Here is a 16,844-nt window from a genome sequence, read left to right as displayed (position 1 = left end):
CCAATGGGATGAACACTCATGATATTGCAGACTGGTAGCCATTAATTATGAAATTGAAAATTTCTCTTCCATTAATAAGAAAAAAAAGTTTGACATTGAAATAATGGAGAAAGTAGCGATGTCTTTCTTCCTAAACGACACCTGTACAAGGTTGCCCATTTATCACCATCGTCATCATTAATATTTTTTGTCAAATATGCCTGTTTTAGTATTGGATGTGAAGTGAGTTCTCACCTCTTTATATGCACAAGAAAGCTAATGGCAAGAAGATAAAGGAGAAAGGTTGTTATAGTGTAGGGACAGACATTGGATGAGGTAAAGCATTTTGGTTGCCTTTGTAGTGCAAGAGATTGTAAAGCAGATATTTAGTTGGCCATATGGAAAAGAGTAGCAATAACCCAGGCCAGGTGGGAAGAGATTGTTATTTGCTATTGATAAGCTAAAGTTCATTATCTTCTCATTAAAATAAAAATTATGATGCATGATTAAGATGTATACTTTGTGTAGTAGAGGCATGAGAACTTAAGAAATATTGTAAAATATTTAATTATAAAATTTCAAGAAAATGTTGTGAAGAACATTAGTTAAAACTTAAACTAATAGTAATAATAAAAATGATAATGAAAGGTCTGCAGTTAAAAAAATCTTCATCCAGTTAGTGACTGCTACCTTAAAAACCCTGTACAGCACTAGTTAGGTGGTATTGTGCAATTCTCATAGACTTTTTTCTCACATGATCAGTATCTTTGTATGTTAAGTTTCTGCTGAATGCCATTGATTAGAAGTTCAGCAGACAGTATTAAAGAGAAATACAATATTTTGATTAATGTTATGAAGGTACACAGAACCACAAACAGGTTTTATTTGTAGGAGACATTTCTGATTGAAGTTCATGTCTTGTGGTATTAGCTCAGAATTCTCAAGTATTTCTAAATGCATTACTTTAAAATATGTTTAGCTCACTTTTTGTTCCAGTAGTAGGCTTGGATTTATTGATTCTTCAGTAGTTAAAGGTTTAGATGTGTACAGTAATATATGTATGTTTAATGTATTTGAATGATGTAAATTACTGTTGAACTTTCTTACATTTTATACATGAATGTAAAAATTTTTAACAAGTAGTTGTATCATGTCAAATTGCTTTATGTTAAGCTTTTTTAATAAGTTATTCAAAGCATCAAGTACAATACTCATGATTCACTGTGTTTGTTTATAAAAGAAAAAGTATTTGTTCATAAGATCTTAAGGAAATGAAACAGCTGTGTAAATGAGAAGTAACTTATGTATCTGGGTTTGACGTGTTTATCCCCTTCACCACAAACCATTATTTATAAACAGCCCTTTTCGTGCTTCACGAATAGTCCCAGATGTTTATGTATCTGTTTAAAGAAAGAAAGAGAACAGCTTTTAGCTGGTATTTTTCATGTGTGGTCTGATCCCGTCGCCTTTTCTTTTGTAACAGTCAGAATCAACGTACAATTAGTTTGCTTACAGCAGATTGCTAGGAATTCATGTGAGTACTCCCTGCCTTTTTTTGTTGGTTTTGATAAATGAACAAGAGGTATTGTGTGAAAATTGCATTTTAAAATTTTTTTAGTCCATAGTGACAATTAGGAGACTATAGTTTCCATATGGTTATCCATCCAACTGTCAAATAGTCTGTCACAGTAACTATACAGTTGAAAGGATATCAGCCAGACTTGGTACAAAGGCAGACTATCCTGCACAAAATTGTGTAAAGAAAGATTGTCCTTCAGTGTGTCTGTCACAGTTCTTCCTACTTAGTTGGAAGGATTTCACTCAATTTTGGTGCAAAGATAGGCAGGCAGTTATGTATAGCTGTGTCTGAAGGGAGGTTGTTTACTATTCTTCCTGCCAAACTTTGTGTAGTCACAGCACTTTCTGCATTTGAAGGGATGTCAGTCAAGTTTTTTTTTTTTGATTACAAAAGTCACACTTTGCATAAATGTGTGCAAAGGGAGATCGTCTGTCTTGTCGATACATCAGCATCCATAAATGTTAATGGAGATTGTCTGTCTGTTGCACTGAAGTGTTTTTAAACAAGGATATGCCCCCAAAATTTGGATTAATGTTTGAATCCAGACTCAGACAAAAATAATTGCAGTATATTCTTTTCATTGCAATTCCTCCTACATGATTGAGGGATTTCAGTCCAACTTTCCACAAAGAGAATCATTCATAGATATGCATGAAAAGAGGTTGTTCATTTGACTCTTTGTCAGTATGCTGGCCATACTTTCCTTGTCATTGCAGTATTCTTTGGCAGTTTTTGTGACCTTGAATTAAGTTTGGGAATAATACCCTTCTTGTGTAAGATAACAAATAGGAACTGGAGGTCAGTAAGTGTCCTGTTGTTTTCCATGGTTTGGAGGTCAGTAAGTACAGCACTATCCTGTTTGCTGATTTTATCGAGGAGACATTTTCCAGGTACCTAGGAACAACCCATGTGCCTCTCCATCACGTATCTTTTACCGAGGATGTAAGGAACCATCTCCTTTTCCATGCCAGAACATGGGATACATGGAGGACCGAGGAATTCAGCGGCAGTATGCCTGGATTTTCCTTTTCTCAGAAGTATCAGAATACCTCATTGTGGTTCCCTAATCTGTAATTTGCTTTCTTCACCACCTCACCATCTGTAAGACAATGACCCCATTGGGTAATTTGATGTTGCACTACCCTGAATTGGTAATTTCTGTCTTCTACTACTTATGTCTCTCTTGTCAGAACCCTGTGGCAGTACAGGTCTCTCATCCTATGGCATTCCTTGGCAGGTTTAAAGCTGAAGGTGGACGTAGTAACTTGAGTACTTGGTGTTAATATCTTCAAAATACTTTTACCTATATCTCTGTATCCCAAACGTAGCTCCTTGTATATCTTGAGAGAGCTAGATCCCTGAGGTCCCACTGAGATATGTGCAAAGTACAAAGTAGTATGTTTGTGGTTTAGAAAGTATAACTTTTCCAAAGTTTGTTTCCTTTTGAACCTATAAATATGAGTTTCTCCTTTCAAACCCCCTCATAATTCATCACAGCATATGGATTGGACATTAAAAAGAATGATTCTGAATGCTGTCTGAGACTGGCCAACTACCCACACATCCGTGCTATTTGACTAACTGCCAGTCTCTTAATTTCTTTGAACAGGGTCTGAAGCATCCAGGACTATTTGTGACACACAAAAAGGGCTAATTTGAGTAATGGTTTAGTGAAGAAAATTTATATTGTAAAAAACATTATAATACTCTTCATTGCAACTGATTTTAACTACAAGAAAGGTAGTCATATTCAGATTTAAATCTTAAGGTAAGTTTGTTTTACATGTTTTTGTCATGTATGTGTTTGGATTGTTACCTTAACATGTATAAAAATAATTTTTAAGTAAGAAAATTCATAAATCTTAATTTTTTATATTTGCTACTGCTTTACACTCTCAAGATAGTACACTGAGAGTCAAAAGGAAATTCTTGAAAATTACTGAAGCATTTGGCAATCAATATTTTAAGCTTTAAAATACCTTGATTGGACAAGGCAGTCAGTGCTAACTGCTGATCAGTTTGACTGTTACCGCAACTGTTGCTTTATATTAGTTTTTCTTTTGAAATTCTGAAGAGACCAGATCATCCTAATCTTCTGGTACCCGTTACACTCAAGCGTACACATCAGACCAGTCATTCTTCTTTCTTCTGAGCTAAATGTAACTTTTGTATGTAGCACATTATGGCAAGAATTTTGAATTTGGTATTATATTACACTGTGACAGTATGATTCTGATGGGGGTTTGAACATTCGCTTAGGCCTTTTTGGGAAGTCTGTGAAGATCTGCCACATTTCCATGTTATACTTCCATTATTTTTCCATCGGAAACAGTTTACTTGACAGTTGCAAGTATGTGATCTTTGGCTGGTATTTGACCTGTTGAACCAAAGTAGTAGTCTCTTACTGCATCTGTGCCTGGATCAGAATTTTCCTTGATTGATGTCAAGACCTTTTAGCAGTTTATTAGTAGTAACCTTTAACAATTGGTACATGTGGTATCATCACATGTTTATAGACTGGTAGGATGTTGACCAGTATATCGTCACCCATCATCAGTTGCTCTATTTCTTTCTCGCCGTAGTATGAATGTGATTTTAAAGATATATGCTTCTTGACTTTTCTTTAGTCCAGATGAATTATTTTGAAGGCTTTTATGGCCTCTCTTAGATCTGCTTGGTTGTCTCTCCTCTTTGGAGAACCTTACAATTGTTCTTTCCAAATTCTTCCGGCATTTTATCATTTAGAATCCAGCTTCATGTGTGGTATTCATTACATACCCTTGAAATAACTAGGTGGCAACTTGATCTGACGGATCTGATTACCAATACTTGAATATACAGTCAAACCTAGACATGATAATTCTGATGTCTTGTAGACAGAAGAATCAGATTAGCTAAGAATGATTGGTCACACATGTCTATGACCCATTGGTACATAGTAACTATCCACCACAGTGCTTCATGTCTCAAGACTGCAAACATCAGAGCAAAAATACTTCAGACTCTGTTTTGGAAGTTAGAGCTTACTAATTCACTTTTAATTTGGGATTCATTCCTTTCAGTTGTCACCATAAGTCTTGCTCTTTTATTTTTTTTTTTTTTATTTAAAGTTTGTGATTGATATGTGTTAACTCGGAGGTAGTGTCTTTGCATGCTTTATGTAAGTGTTCCAGCTTATTTTTTGCCATATTAGATCTTGTCTTTCCTGGTTTTGTATAGTGCTTAATTCAGTTATTTTTTTGATTTATGACTTGATTGTTCAAATAGATTCCACATGAGATAGATTAGCATTTTATGTTGGTTAAATGCCACACAAGCTGGTTGTCAATTAAGAGTAAATTATTAGTACATTTTGTATTGATTTTTATTTTTTCCCAGATGTTTACGTCTTGCTCTAGTTCCCCTAATTGGTATGTGTAATGTTTGCTGGTTTTCAGAAGTGAAGTACATGTGTTGTGTTCATGCTTATATTGATACTGTATGCTGATTAGTGTATGCTTCTTGTTGAGAGTTTGTGTTGCACATGTGGTGTTGTGTGGTGCACTTTACACAGTTGACATTTTTTTTGAGGGGTCCAAAATTAGTCTGTGGTAAAACTCATTTAACACACTTAGTTCTGGCTTACTTTGTATGAGCTTATAGATAATTTTTTGCTTGCTGTAAATTTATTTTTCAAGATACATTGCTTAATTTGGTTTCATGTTAAAGCTGAATAACTGTACTTTCGTAGTAGGGTTAGAATGTGACAATGACTGTAAGGAGGATCCTTGGTGCCTCAGCATCCAGGTTTCATGCTACACCTTCCAGGAGTTGTCACCCATCTTCCTACTGTTAGGGAAGCACACCCAGGAGTCTCCCTTGTAGGTTGGTCCAGTCACCACACAAACTGCTTTGAGAGGCCTCTTTCTTGCAACTTACAATGGAGATTGTCTTCTTGTTTTTAGCTGTGAGGTGTGCGAGTGAGTTGCATTAACTGTCTAGCAGTGTCTTACACAACTAAGGTTTTTCATCTCAAGAGATCTTAACACCTAGGAGATGATGACTTGATGCTCTCCCTGTCAGTGCATCACATCTCTAAAAATAGTGTGTCTTACTGGATGAGGCAGGCTATCTATCATGCATATTTAGATGTTTCAGGATAAGAGGCTGGCCAAGTAAGAGTAACTTGATATGAGATCAGGGCCCTCTCAGCTTCTGTAGTCTTCGAGAGAAACATTGAAATTGTTGCCATCACGAAGACAGGTACCTAGAGATTTCAGTCAATCTTGGTCATTTTACCTTCAGGGTATCATGCTCAAGTGGATGGTATTGTATACTTTAGGGAACTGTTAGCCCAAGCAGGACATGATTTGCCTTTGATTAGATGCCTCCTAACCTATGGTATCCTCAAATGCTCAGGTGGATCCATTGGATAAGCAAAGTCAGGGGCCCTTAGACTGTTTGACCTTGACCTCCATACTAGTTTGATATAAACAAATCAAGTTTTTATCAAAACATTTTTCATACAAACAAATCAATTATATACAAACAGCCAATCTCTCATCCCAGAGTTCTTGCTTTTCATCTGAAACAGCAAACAGAGTGGATAGCTATTCCCTGTCTGTGGGTCATAGGCATGTATGTAAGAATATTTGCTTCTACCGTATCATATTTCCTAAACTCATTTATTCTAATGGTTTTATGCTAATTTAGTTTTTTAGACATGCATACATTGATAAAGATCTTAAATGGAAAGGAGTGTAAAATGAGAGTTTAGCTTAGGTTAGACATTATATGTAAATACTGTTAGCTATGGGATGACCTAAAGTTAGACATTTTATGTAAACACTGTTAGCTATGAGATGACCTGGAAATATTGGTGTAGACTGTATTTTAGAGTCTTTGTTTTTACTAGATTTTTTTTCTACTTATAAAAATGCCAAAGTCCTCAAGTATCTGTTAAGTTGAGGGACTATTGTATTTCAGTTGGGCTACAGTTTTGATATATTTTTCCTATTGCCATGCACTGTATTCTTATAATAATTGCCATATTTGTCATCGTAGACTCACCACTTTCATGAGGAAATAAATTTTATAAAAAATGAAACATAAAGCACTAAATTATTGATGACGATAAGATTGTTATAGTATATTTTATTTGGAAACACTGAATCTACCAAGGCAGATGGAGAAGGACAACACTGTCTCTTTCGGAATGAAAATGTCAGTAAAACCCCAAAATCTGTTTTAATAAAGGAAAATACGGATATGTTTTAAAGAACCTTAATATTGAGTTCTTGTGTGCAAGAGGAATGTACTTTGAGTCAGTGATCGTAATTTAAGTGTAGTTTTCAGTGAACATGATCTTGGATAACTCACAAGATGGTCTGGTTCAGTCATTTTTTGGGAACGTTCTAGCTTTTTGCTGTGGAACAAATATTTTGAGAATTGTAAATGATAATTCGGTGACCTCAATAGTTATTTTATACTTAGCTAAACCCTGATTATCATTTGATAGTAATTATGGTTACGTACTGCCTGTTAGGGGAAAGAGTTTTGCCAGTATGGTTATAATCAGTGATCATAGATGACGAAGGTAAGATTCTGAAAAAGGTTTGGTGTGAAAGCTTTGTAATCATTAGCTATAGTTTAGCTGTGGTCTAGTATGGTGCAATATTTTAGACATGCAGCTTTTAATGACGTTGCGTTCTTCCTAGAAATGTGTCTCTGCCTTCTCAGGTCTTGCCACATCTCACCCTCGTCCACATGGTGGCAAACGCAAGAGCCCAGAACTTAGGCCCCTTTCTGAACCTTGTTCCCCTTACTGTTATTTACATCTGGTAAGCGTGTGTGCTTTGTTTTGACATTTTAGTGTTTGTCTTTATTTGCTCTAGTGTTTATTATTTATTATCCTTTTATATGATGGTAAACAAATTGTGATTGCATTATCTAAGATTATCTTTATTGCTGTTGGTAAATGTCAGTATTTATTAGCAACTGAAGCTTGAAGCTCTTCTTCGACGTCAAGTGATTAAATGCTTAAATTGAAACACCTGTTGATTCATGAAAATATCTATTAGTCAAATAATAGTTTTTAATTTTTTTTATTCCCAGTAGTATTTTAATTTACACAGTAAGAACCATGCCTTAAAAATCACTACTTACTTGTTCATACTATCTCCACCTCCCTTTATTGACTTTGAAATCTGTTACTGTTCTCTTGCAGCCTGATGCCAAAGAGAAGTTTGTCATAGCATCCTCATCTTGTTTGTCTGACAAACTGAAAGAAGATAACGAGTCATCCAATGATGCTAAGCCAAGAAAAATTCGCAAGCACGCCTCTGTAGACTCAGGAAACGAAGCCAGTTCAGAGGACAGCAATGACAGTATCAGAATGAGCAGCAGAAAGGGCAGTGACAAACTTACAAATGGATGTAAGACAGAATTTTTTAATTAAAATTTTTAAATTAAAATTTTTATTTTGCAGAATAATGTTTTTTAAGAATTGATTTTATTGGTTTAAAGGAAATTACAAGGCTTATGTACATGTTTGGGCTAAAAGAGTAGTGTATGGTGCCCGTTGTTGCTGGTTATAAATGCTGTAGCCCAATATATAAACTTTCACCCATTACAGTAATCATAAGACCATGCATCCATCCGATCATAGTACTTAATTTTTTTTAGTGAAATAATTCACATAAATATATGTCTACTGTACATTAGCTTACTGTTCTGATTTTCATGAGATTAGATTAATATCTTGATCAGAAAAGCCCTGTTGAATCTGTCCAAATATGAAATATTATATTTGAACATTTTTCCAGGTGTTGATTTTGAAGGCAAAACACTTGCCAACAATACAAACGGAAATCTCGTCAATGTTCACAACAAGCGCATTCTTGGAAGTGATACCGAAACCATCCGGGCAAATAATAAGTATGTTTACACCAAACCCATGAGCATGGATACTATTGCTTGGAAATTAGCTGATGGCGATGATCCATGCAATCTCAGCACTTGGTTGGGCTCAGAGGCGTCAATGTTCCGCGTCTTACATAAAGTGTTCTTGAACAATTACTGTGCTATATCCCAGGCCATCCTGACAAAGACGTGCCAACAGGTAAATAAATATAGTTGTGTAACTTTTGTCATTGTACGAAGATGGTAATTATTATAAAGGTATTTAATTAAAGAATGTATTGCCTAATAAATTCAAAGGTAAGACTACTATCCACTGAATCAGTACTTGCTTTCCTCATGTAGCTTAGATATTTGTTAGTAGTTTATAGTATGTTGCCTTCATGCAATATATATATTCTTTGAAGCCTTGAGGTTTTAAATGACATGAGATTGTTCATTTCACTTGTGATAAAAAGGAAATTTCACAAAAATTAATTATTGTTTGTAAGTGTAGATTTTAAATTTTTTCTCATTTTTTCATTTGCAGGTATATTATTTTGCTCAGAAAGAAGCCACTGATTTACCAGCGGTTGCCAATGTCAAAGACAACACACCGCCTAGGAAGAAGAAAAAGAAACATCGACTGTGGTCGATGCATTGTCGTAAAATCCAGGTACTGTCTGATCAGAGTTTTTTACGGGACTGTTGTAAATATTTTGTTCACGCCTTTCAGTGAATGATGACAAATTAGTTGGTATGATATGCCATTACTGCTTATTTCTATGTCTTATTCACTTTTTTTATTGTTTTCCCAGCTCAAGAAAGATTCATCAAGCAATCATGTATATAATTATTCACCATGTGATCACCCTAATCAGCCATGTGACCAAAACTGTGGTTGTGTCATGACACAGAATTTCTGCGAAAAATTTTGCAACTGCAGCCCAGACTGTAAGTTGATTATGCTTTTGTCTGTGTCTGTAAACCTGTACGTAAACTTAATTGCAAGTTTTGACTGAGTTAAATTTGATCATTATGACATTTGAATATAATTTACTTTTAGTGGAGTCGTAGACGTTAAGGTTGTCCCAAGTCAGATATGAATACTCTGCAAATAGATTCAGCTGCACTAATGTGAAAGATTTTTCAAGGAGAAATGGTCCTTGTCAATATCCATCTTGAAGGGAGTGTTAGAGGGCACGGGAAGTGCATGATTAATATGTTTGCCATATAAGGAGTAAAGGCAGTACTCTAAGGATAATGGGACTCTCTGTGCCAGAATCTTGGGAATGAAATGATGAAGAGGATGGGTATTGTGTCCACCTCACACCAAGCTTGCACCATTCGTATACAGTAACCACTTCCCAAATTGTAACTTCTTTGCTTCCTTACTACTCGCTGGCTTCATTTTACTCACATTGTTTTTCATTCCTCTTACTCTTCCACTCTTCCATGCTGTAAAAGTTTGAGACCTCTTCCTGTGATTCAGTTGTTTCCCTACCATCCTTCTCTGGGGTTCATGAAATACAAATGACGAGATTCAATTTCACTCACTTGATAATTTTTATGTACAGTGTTTGATATTAATGTTCCAAGGAAATCATATGTAACAGGAAGAATAATTGTCAGCTATATATATATTCTGATTTCCTTTTTTTAAATTTTTTTCAGGCCAAAATCGGTTTCCTGGCTGTCGCTGCAAAGCGTCTTGCAACACAAAACAGTGCCCTTGCTTTCTGGCTGTTCGTGAGTGTGATCCGGATCTCTGTGTTACTTGTGGAGCTCATGAATTTTCGGTCAACAAGATTACTTGTAAAAATGTGTCTGTACAGCGTGGTTTACGTAAGTTTACAAACAGTGTTGCAGGTTTCTGCCATTCTTAGAAGTTGTGTAAGCTTTTTGATATTGTTTTATAGTTTTTATTAGTTAAAATTTTGTCAATTCTTACAATCATAATGATAGTGTTAGTAAATCTCTCTCTCTCTCTCTCTCTCTCTCTCTCTCTCTCTCTCTCTCTCTCTCTCTCTCTCTCTCTCTCTCTCTCTCAATTGAAGAAGGAAGAGAGCTTAATGCATGTTTACCCTTGTAGCAGAAAGAAATGCTGCTGTGTTAACAAGAGACCTTTCAAATTCAGGATTCAGTGTCATGTCTTAGCACTAACTCTGATCGTTTCTTTGATGTGTTACTAAATCAGACAGCAGTATTACTTCCTATAGTAATGATTTGACATCAGGTTAGTGAAATATTTATGTTTCTTTTTCAGACAAACATTTATTAATGGCACCGTCAGATGTCGCAGGATGGGGAATATATCTCAAAGACTCGGCTCAGAAGAATGAGTTCATCTCAGAATACTGTGGCGAAATAATATCTCAAGATGAAGCTGACAGACGTGGAAAAGTGTATGACAAGTACATGTGTTCATTCTTGTTTAATCTCAACAATGGTGAGCATCAGTTGACATAAGTTAATGATTATTTCATGACATCTCTCATGAAATTTCATGTTGATTTTCTTCTCATTTTTCATTATATGACATTGCATAGTGACACTGCTCATTTTTGTCACTTCTTAGAAATGTTGCTTAGTTTTTCTTGTTGCTTTTATGAAACATTTGTGATATTTAAAGTTTTCTTCCTTTTTGAGTAAACATTACTAAAAGTGCAGTGATAGTCATTCAGAGATATTGTCCTGAGAAGTCACTTCTACTTCCAGATTTTGTTGTGGATGCTACACGTAAAGGCAACAAAATTCGTTTTGCTAATCACTCCATAAACCCAAACTGCTATGCTAAAGTCATGATGGTGAATGGTGACCACCGAATTGGAATCTTTGCCAAGAGACACATACAGTCGGGAGAGGAACTCTTCTTCGATTACAGGTACGTTAACCTCAAGTAGGATAAGAAACAGTGACTTTAAAAATCAGTTTATTTGTTTCCACGGGGAAAGGTGAATCAAATTAAGTATGTAGGAGTGATTTTCTTAGTGTATGTTACCATACTTCTCAAAACAATAAATAAAGCAGTGTCTTTACATCTCTGATGAATTCATGGTTCTCTGAGGCATAAAGAATTCTGCTGTCAACAAAAGCTCTTCTCTGAAATATGACTGCCTTCAGAGAATAAAGAACTGAAACTCAGCAAGTGGTAGGTTATTTGATAATGTTAACAATAATTTTCTTAAGAAAATAAAGAAAGAACATTGCACTTTTGTCCCCTCTCATAAAATGCATGTTCAATAAAACTAAGGATGACTGAAAATGCGGAATATTTTGTAACTGAATCTATTAGAATGATAGTATAACAACAAACTCAGCGTGTACATTAGTCCACATTCATGGTCTTCACAAATTGTACATAATTTCTGAATCAAAGAAATGTTATCTGTCTGACTGGATGGCCAGCACTGCACAGTCAGCTTTTTGTTGATTTCATCTCCATCTAGTAAGAGATTTCACTGGCTCATTCTTCCATTTTGTATTGTATATCACCAAGGAAAAATTTTTTAATCAAAGTCAGTAGTCAGTTTAGTATGTAAATTCTGCCTTCATTTACCCTCATAATTTGCAAACTCTCCACTACTTAGTGGCATATAGGAAATACCTCCTCCCTCATGTTTAACATCTGAGTGCATCATCAGAAAAGAAGTATTTGATATTGTCCTTTATCCTTAAGGACATTTAGTGTTATCAGTTTCTAAGACATTCATTTTTGCTTGGCCAGGTTCTGCATTTAGAATAAGTAGACCCTAGTTGCACCACCACCAGCAAAACTTCAGCTGCATGTTCTATGTTGAGGCAGTCTCGGCAAGTTCCGACTGCCTCTCCCATTTTATAGCTTACCTAGATCACCTTCTTTCCTGATAGCTTCATTTGGGACTTCAACCTTACATGTAATTCTGGATGAAACCCTGCAGTCACATTCTGTAGATAGCAGACATGTGACCAGTTAGCCATGGAGCTATTCTCTTGAACAGTGTTGAAAGGGATCTTTATTGTTTTCTTAGAACCAGTATCCTGGAGGATAACAGCCCTATTATTGGTTTGGTATTTCATAGATTCCATGTTTCTTCCTTCACTGGGAAAGACCTGGCAGTAATGGCTGGTTGTGGAACTCCAGGAACCTTCCCTAGGTCTCTTAATTCCACCACAGTGATTGAGGAAGGACTGCTGTGCTGGACATCTTACACTACATAGCAGATTTCTTGAGAGATCTTCCTTATGGCATTAACCCTTTTGTCAGTATTAGGCATGTTGATCTTGTGACAGGGAGGTATGACTCTCTTATCTTGGAGATACTCGTGTAGCTGGAAAAGCAAAGACTCCCAGCTCTCCTAACATCAAGTTGTGCAGAATTTACCCTGTTTAACAGTCAGTGGCCGCCTTAGATGAAGAGTAGCATCTGAGACATTTTTTTTGGTGGTTGACAAGTTAGGCTTTCTCTTCAAGTATCTCTCCCTTGTAAGGAATACTAGAGATGTGGCTGTCACAGCTCAGTTGATAGCAAACTCCACTTGGTAAACCAGGACCAGTTTTGCAATCTTGATACCATACAGTTTTTAAAGGCCTAGAAGTTTTCCCTTGCTTTAATAGAATGTTTTCTTCTTCAATTATCTTGTTATCCAGCAAATTTTCAGGCTGTTCCTCCTTTCATGTCATCTCAGGAAGTGCTGCCTAGATACTCAGCCAGTCTTGGGCTCAGACAGGTCACCATGGAGGCTTCATGGTAATGAAAGGAACACTACCCAGTTAAACTTTGTCTATTGAATCAGTTTTCTCGGTTTTCTGTTCTTATAGATAAATCTGGATGTTAGCTGCTACTCGGTGATTAAATGTAAGCGAAACATGTACATTATGTTCTAGGAAAGGCAGTGCACATTGGTACCCATCATGATGGAACCTGTTGCAGAAGCACCTTCCTTGAAACCTGCTACAGAGCGGTGACTGTTGCCATGCACCTAACTTTGTACATCTGTAGTTTGTCATGAACTAAAATGTTCAGACCCCTTAGTTTGGTGGCTGCTGCAGGGTTTTAGCATTTACTTGACAACTCATTGTTCATCCTAGAACACTGGGTTCCTTGCTAAACTGAATCCCATGAGTTTTATGTAGATCTTTATTTCCAATCACCTGTGGGTATCTTCAGCAACTTGCTCCTCCATCAAAGTTGTGATGAGGCTAAAGTGAATCGTATTTTTCAAAAATAATGTTGTTTTTGTGATAAAAACCCTATTACTTATATCAGATGTCCTACCCCTGAATACTACTAATTGTCAACAGTTGTAACTAAGACTGCATAAAAAGTTAGGTTCTCTCCTACCTGAAACCCATGCTCCAATGGGTCACATGTACTTTTATGACCAGCAGGCAGTCTTTTTATGAATCGGAGTGATGTGTCCATTCCTGAAGACCATGACTGTGTGCTAGTGTAAATGGTAAGTTTTAATGGAAAAATTAGTTTTTAAAAAACAACATACAGTATTTTGTACATGATTATATGAAGGTCCTTAGTCGAATTAGCTTGAGAAGGTCATTTGCTTGGCACGTGGACATTTTAGTTTCAGTTGTCCACGTGCATATCTTAACAGTGAACAGACTTTTTTAAGGCTATTTCCCCATTTTTGGACATTGTAATTGTAGGAGATAAGAGAAAATGCAAGGAAAAATAATCTTTATTGTAGGAGATAAGAGAAAATGCAAGGAAAAATAATCTTGAATCAATTGGTTATTTATTATTCTTTCAGATATGGCCCAACAGAACAGCTGAAGTTTGTTGGTATAGAGAGGGAGATGGAGTTTTTATAAAAATAATCGTGTTAATATGAGAAGACTCCTTTCACACAAGCTTGGATAACAGGTAGAGTCACTATTTTTTTTATTTTGCTGTTGCTGTTTTTATCAAAATAACGTACAGGTTTTAGTATTGTTGATGGTATGAGAAAAAAGTGAAAATGGTGATACTGAGTGTCTGGTTATTAAGGTTAACTGTTCAGCATTGTACTTAATTCTTCTGTGGATAATTTTTAGAACAATTTTATTTTATATTGTCATATGATATGAAATTTGATCTTGTAAATGTGTGTATGTGTAAAGGTTTGTGTCATACAAATAATAAATGCCTTTTGACACACTCTTTGCACCCCAAGACCTCAGGTGTAAGAGCGCACATGATGCAGTACAGTACTTCTATTTTTGTACAATTTAGTACTGTAACTTGCGGAGCATTTTGTGATCAGTCCATCTTAGCAGTTTTGAGATTATTTTTATCATATTGAATATGAAAGAATGTAGAGTATGTTAAGCTTAGTATTTTCTCTCTCAAGTGTAGTTGTGTCATATCATTCCTTGCCAATAAGATTTATTGACTTAGTGTTATTGTAGATTAAACTGTAGTACATACATAAAGTTTGGTTGCAGAAGAATCTCATTTCAGTCTTGTAATACAGTTTGTCCTTCTTAAGTTTACAAAAATGCCTTTGAAATGTGGTTTCAAATTGATGGTCGAGTCATAAGTTACTTGCAGAAGTAGGTTCTGGCATCTTCTGAAGGAGCCTGTGTGTTACACAGAATTATTGGCAAACTATAAATTAAAGACTAAAGCAAGTCGTCATCCTCAGGCTTTGCCTCATCGATTGTAGGCAAGGTCTTATATTATCACATATTATTTTAAATGAAAAGAAACCACCATGGAAAGTGGCAGAACTTTAAAATTGTTAAAAATCAACTTAGCAGAGGTATATTTTGTAGATAAAGTGTTTGGTGATCAAAGTTTTATTCATTACTTTAATAAGTATGTTAGTTTTTATCAGCATTTCATGGGAAAAACTTTTTTGATGGTTGAAAATGGTAATTTTCAAAGTTCTGCTGCATATTTTTTTTATTCTGCACAAGAAATAGGTCAGTATCGTAAATCATTGTGACTTTAGAGGAGGACATTAAAGAACTGTTTAACAACTATCATCATTTTATGTAGTTTTTTACCTGCTATTGATGACATGATAATTGATTAATTTTCTGTTTCATTTCAAATACTAGATCATAAAAGAATTGAATCAAGTTTTTGTATGACCAGTTCTTCAGTTGAAAGTAAAAAGTGCTGTAGTTTGCTTTGTTTAGAGGTGTGAACAATTTTGTGTGGATAATGTAATTGAATGGTAAATTTTTTATTTTTATAGTCCATCATTATCGTTGTTGATGATGAAGTACAGCAGATGAATTCTGAAGTATTTTACAACCTGGTCATGCCAGTTTTTGAATGTTTAGGGCTTTAAAGGTATGGTGCTGAAGGTATTTTTTATTATTGTGTTGGTGTAGTACAAACATTTTTGTTTTAAATTTTAAATTTCAATTTGTGGCAGAAAGATTTTCCAAGCTAGTATAGCTGAGTTAGAAAAGTAAGTGTAACTTTGTAAAGGTGGGTAAAAAGATCATTTTGGAACATTCATCACTTCAAATACAGTACTTGCAAACAGTGAATGCTTTAATTCAGTAAGTATGCAAGAGAATGTGTAAGAGAGTAAGTGATACATTTGGCGAACTATTCCATGTGTTTGTTTATATTGTAACCTCCTAGTAAAAAGCACACTTTGTGTATCATCAATTTTTTAAATGAATTTTTTTACAAGAATGGTGTAGATTATGCCCCAATGAAGCAAGATCAAATACAGTAATATAAAATGAGTCTCTCTTCTTTTAGTAGTTTTGGGTGATATGTACACTGAAATGGGCAATTTACATGGAGTGTTGGATGATTGACACATGTCTGAAGTCTGTATTGTTATCAAGGTGTAATGTTAATATTGCAGATGTAAACTTAGCATGTAATGACGTGTTCTACTTGTGAAATAAACTTTATGTAAAGCAAGTGTTGGATGTGTTCTTTTATCAAGGAAACTTTTGTAAGAACTTTGACAAATGTCGTAAAAACTTAAGTTTTTCTTATATTTTATTGATGAATAGAACAAATACAGTTCTAAAACTGAACCTTTCGTTTTCTTCATCCCATAGTTTGGCTGTGACTGGAAGTGCCATTGTATCTCTTGAAGAACTATTGTTAGGTGAATCATCATGTACAACAAATTAAATCTGTACAGTAAATTTTGTAAAGCAGATATGAATCCTGTAGGTATAAAGACATTGCCTTGCTCATTTTACTGTGGTAAAGGCTATGTACATTATCCTTTAGGCCTTGGCTTAATTGTTTCCTGACTTACTTTTCATAATTTTCCTTTGATCTCTACCCACCTAGATTTCCAACTTCCTGAACTCTACCTTGGTCTGATTTCCACTTCCAATTTAGAACAAATCCTTCGAGCAAACCTTATGAAAGTTGGACTTGTTCTCATTTTTACTCCTTTTCATTAATCTTTTTACGTAAACTAATGTGTTTGATACTTACATTTTAGAA

At 35.2% G+C, this 16,844-nt stretch overlaps 1 protein-coding gene across 2 annotated transcripts in view; it reads left to right on the top strand.

Moving 5' to 3' along the window:
• E(z) (histone-lysine N-methyltransferase E(z)) overlaps window positions 1-16,420 on the top strand; it is a 39,920-nt gene extending 23,500 nt beyond the window's left edge. For both annotated transcript variants that reach the window (XM_067099356.1, XM_067099354.1), the window contains 9 exons: window positions 7,277-7,377; window positions 7,764-7,971; window positions 8,362-8,657; window positions 8,985-9,110; window positions 9,253-9,388; window positions 10,109-10,279; window positions 10,701-10,883; window positions 11,153-11,318; window positions 14,182-16,420. In XM_067099356.1, coding sequence (XP_066955457.1) covers window positions 7,277-7,377; window positions 7,764-7,971; window positions 8,362-8,657; window positions 8,985-9,110; window positions 9,253-9,388; window positions 10,109-10,279; window positions 10,701-10,883; window positions 11,153-11,318; window positions 14,182-14,242 — 1,448 coding nt within the window. In that variant the 3' untranslated portion in view covers window positions 14,243-16,420. The remainder of the gene's footprint in view (window positions 1-7,276; window positions 7,378-7,763; window positions 7,972-8,361; window positions 8,658-8,984; window positions 9,111-9,252; window positions 9,389-10,108; window positions 10,280-10,700; window positions 10,884-11,152; window positions 11,319-14,181) is intronic.
• The last annotated feature ends 424 nt before the right edge of the window (window positions 16,421-16,844 follow it).

Source organism: Macrobrachium rosenbergii, chromosome 55 (assembly GCF_040412425.1).
Source record: "Macrobrachium rosenbergii isolate ZJJX-2024 chromosome 55, ASM4041242v1, whole genome shotgun sequence".
In the NCBI taxonomy this organism is placed as follows: Eukaryota; Metazoa; Arthropoda; class Malacostraca; order Decapoda; family Palaemonidae; genus Macrobrachium; species Macrobrachium rosenbergii.
Note: the sequence above shows the minus strand (reverse complement) of the source record. Positions and strands in the feature narration are given on the sequence as shown.